This window comes from Octopus bimaculoides, chromosome 2, assembly GCF_001194135.2.
Source record: "Octopus bimaculoides isolate UCB-OBI-ISO-001 chromosome 2, ASM119413v2, whole genome shotgun sequence".
Lineage (NCBI taxonomy): Eukaryota > Metazoa > Mollusca > Cephalopoda > Octopoda > Octopodidae > Octopus > Octopus bimaculoides.
In genome coordinates, this window is record NC_068982.1 from 17042169 (window position 1) to 17043080 (window position 912).

Below are 912 nucleotides of genomic sequence, written 5' to 3' on the forward strand. Positions count from 1 at the left end.
CTTGCAGCTGAAACTGTCACAACTGAAGTTGTTGTCAAGACGGAAGAGACAGAAACGACAGAAAATACAACGACGATCGTCGTTCCGCAGCCAGAGGAAAAAACTGTGGTACAGGTAACCACTACGCAAGAGACTGTAACTGTGGAAAAGACTGTGGACGTTGAAGGCAATGGAAGTCTCGAAGAGGAAGTAAAACTGGAAGAGAAAGAAAATGCTGAAAATAATACAAGCGGTACGCAGAAGGCTGACCTCCATATCGTCATTAACCAAGAACCGAGTTCGGCAGAAGTTCAACAGGTTTGTCTGTCTCTTATTTTTCAACCTTCCAATAAGGATCTTCGTAGTTTTCGTCATTCTTTACAGCGATCTTTCAAAAAAACAATTCAAATATATCATATAGATGTAATTTTTGACGCTGTGTCCGAATTTGTAATTCATTTATTCTAGAAAAATTTTCCAAAAATGTTACGGGTGTTCAAAGTTTGATAATTTTTAGAATTTTCGGCCAATCAGAAAATAGCGCGTTCGTAGCCTCTTCCATCATGGGGATGGGGTGGGTGGATGGCAGCGGCATGTCAAAACATTAAACTAGCTACGGTAAACGGTGAAAAAACATTAAAACATTCGCGAGCAAATTAAATATTTAAAAGCTACGAACAAACTAACATGAGTTGCTAGAAATAACAGTCAAAACATTAAAATATACACGAGCAAAGTAAACAGTGAAAAACATTAAAACTTTTGCGAGCAAATTAAATATTTAAAAGCTACGGGCAAACCAACAGGAGTTGCTGGAAATAACAGTCAAAACGTTGCTTAAAACAGACATTTATTAGTAAAAAAAAACCTCAAGAACGAAAGTTTGTATTACATTCTATGATTTTATAAAATAAACTTTCTCATATCTCCTAC

The 912-nt window shown here is 36.4% G+C and overlaps 1 protein-coding gene across 1 annotated transcript in view; it reads left to right on the forward strand.

Annotated features, from left to right (window-relative positions):
* Positions 1-912, forward strand: part of LOC128250329 (uncharacterized) — an 8577-nt gene that overhangs the window by 1601 nt on the left and 6064 nt on the right. The window contains exon 2 of the mRNA XM_052975123.1: positions 8-297. Within this exon, the coding sequence (XP_052831083.1) occupies positions 8-297 (290 nt within the window). The remainder of the gene's footprint in view (positions 1-7; positions 298-912) is intronic.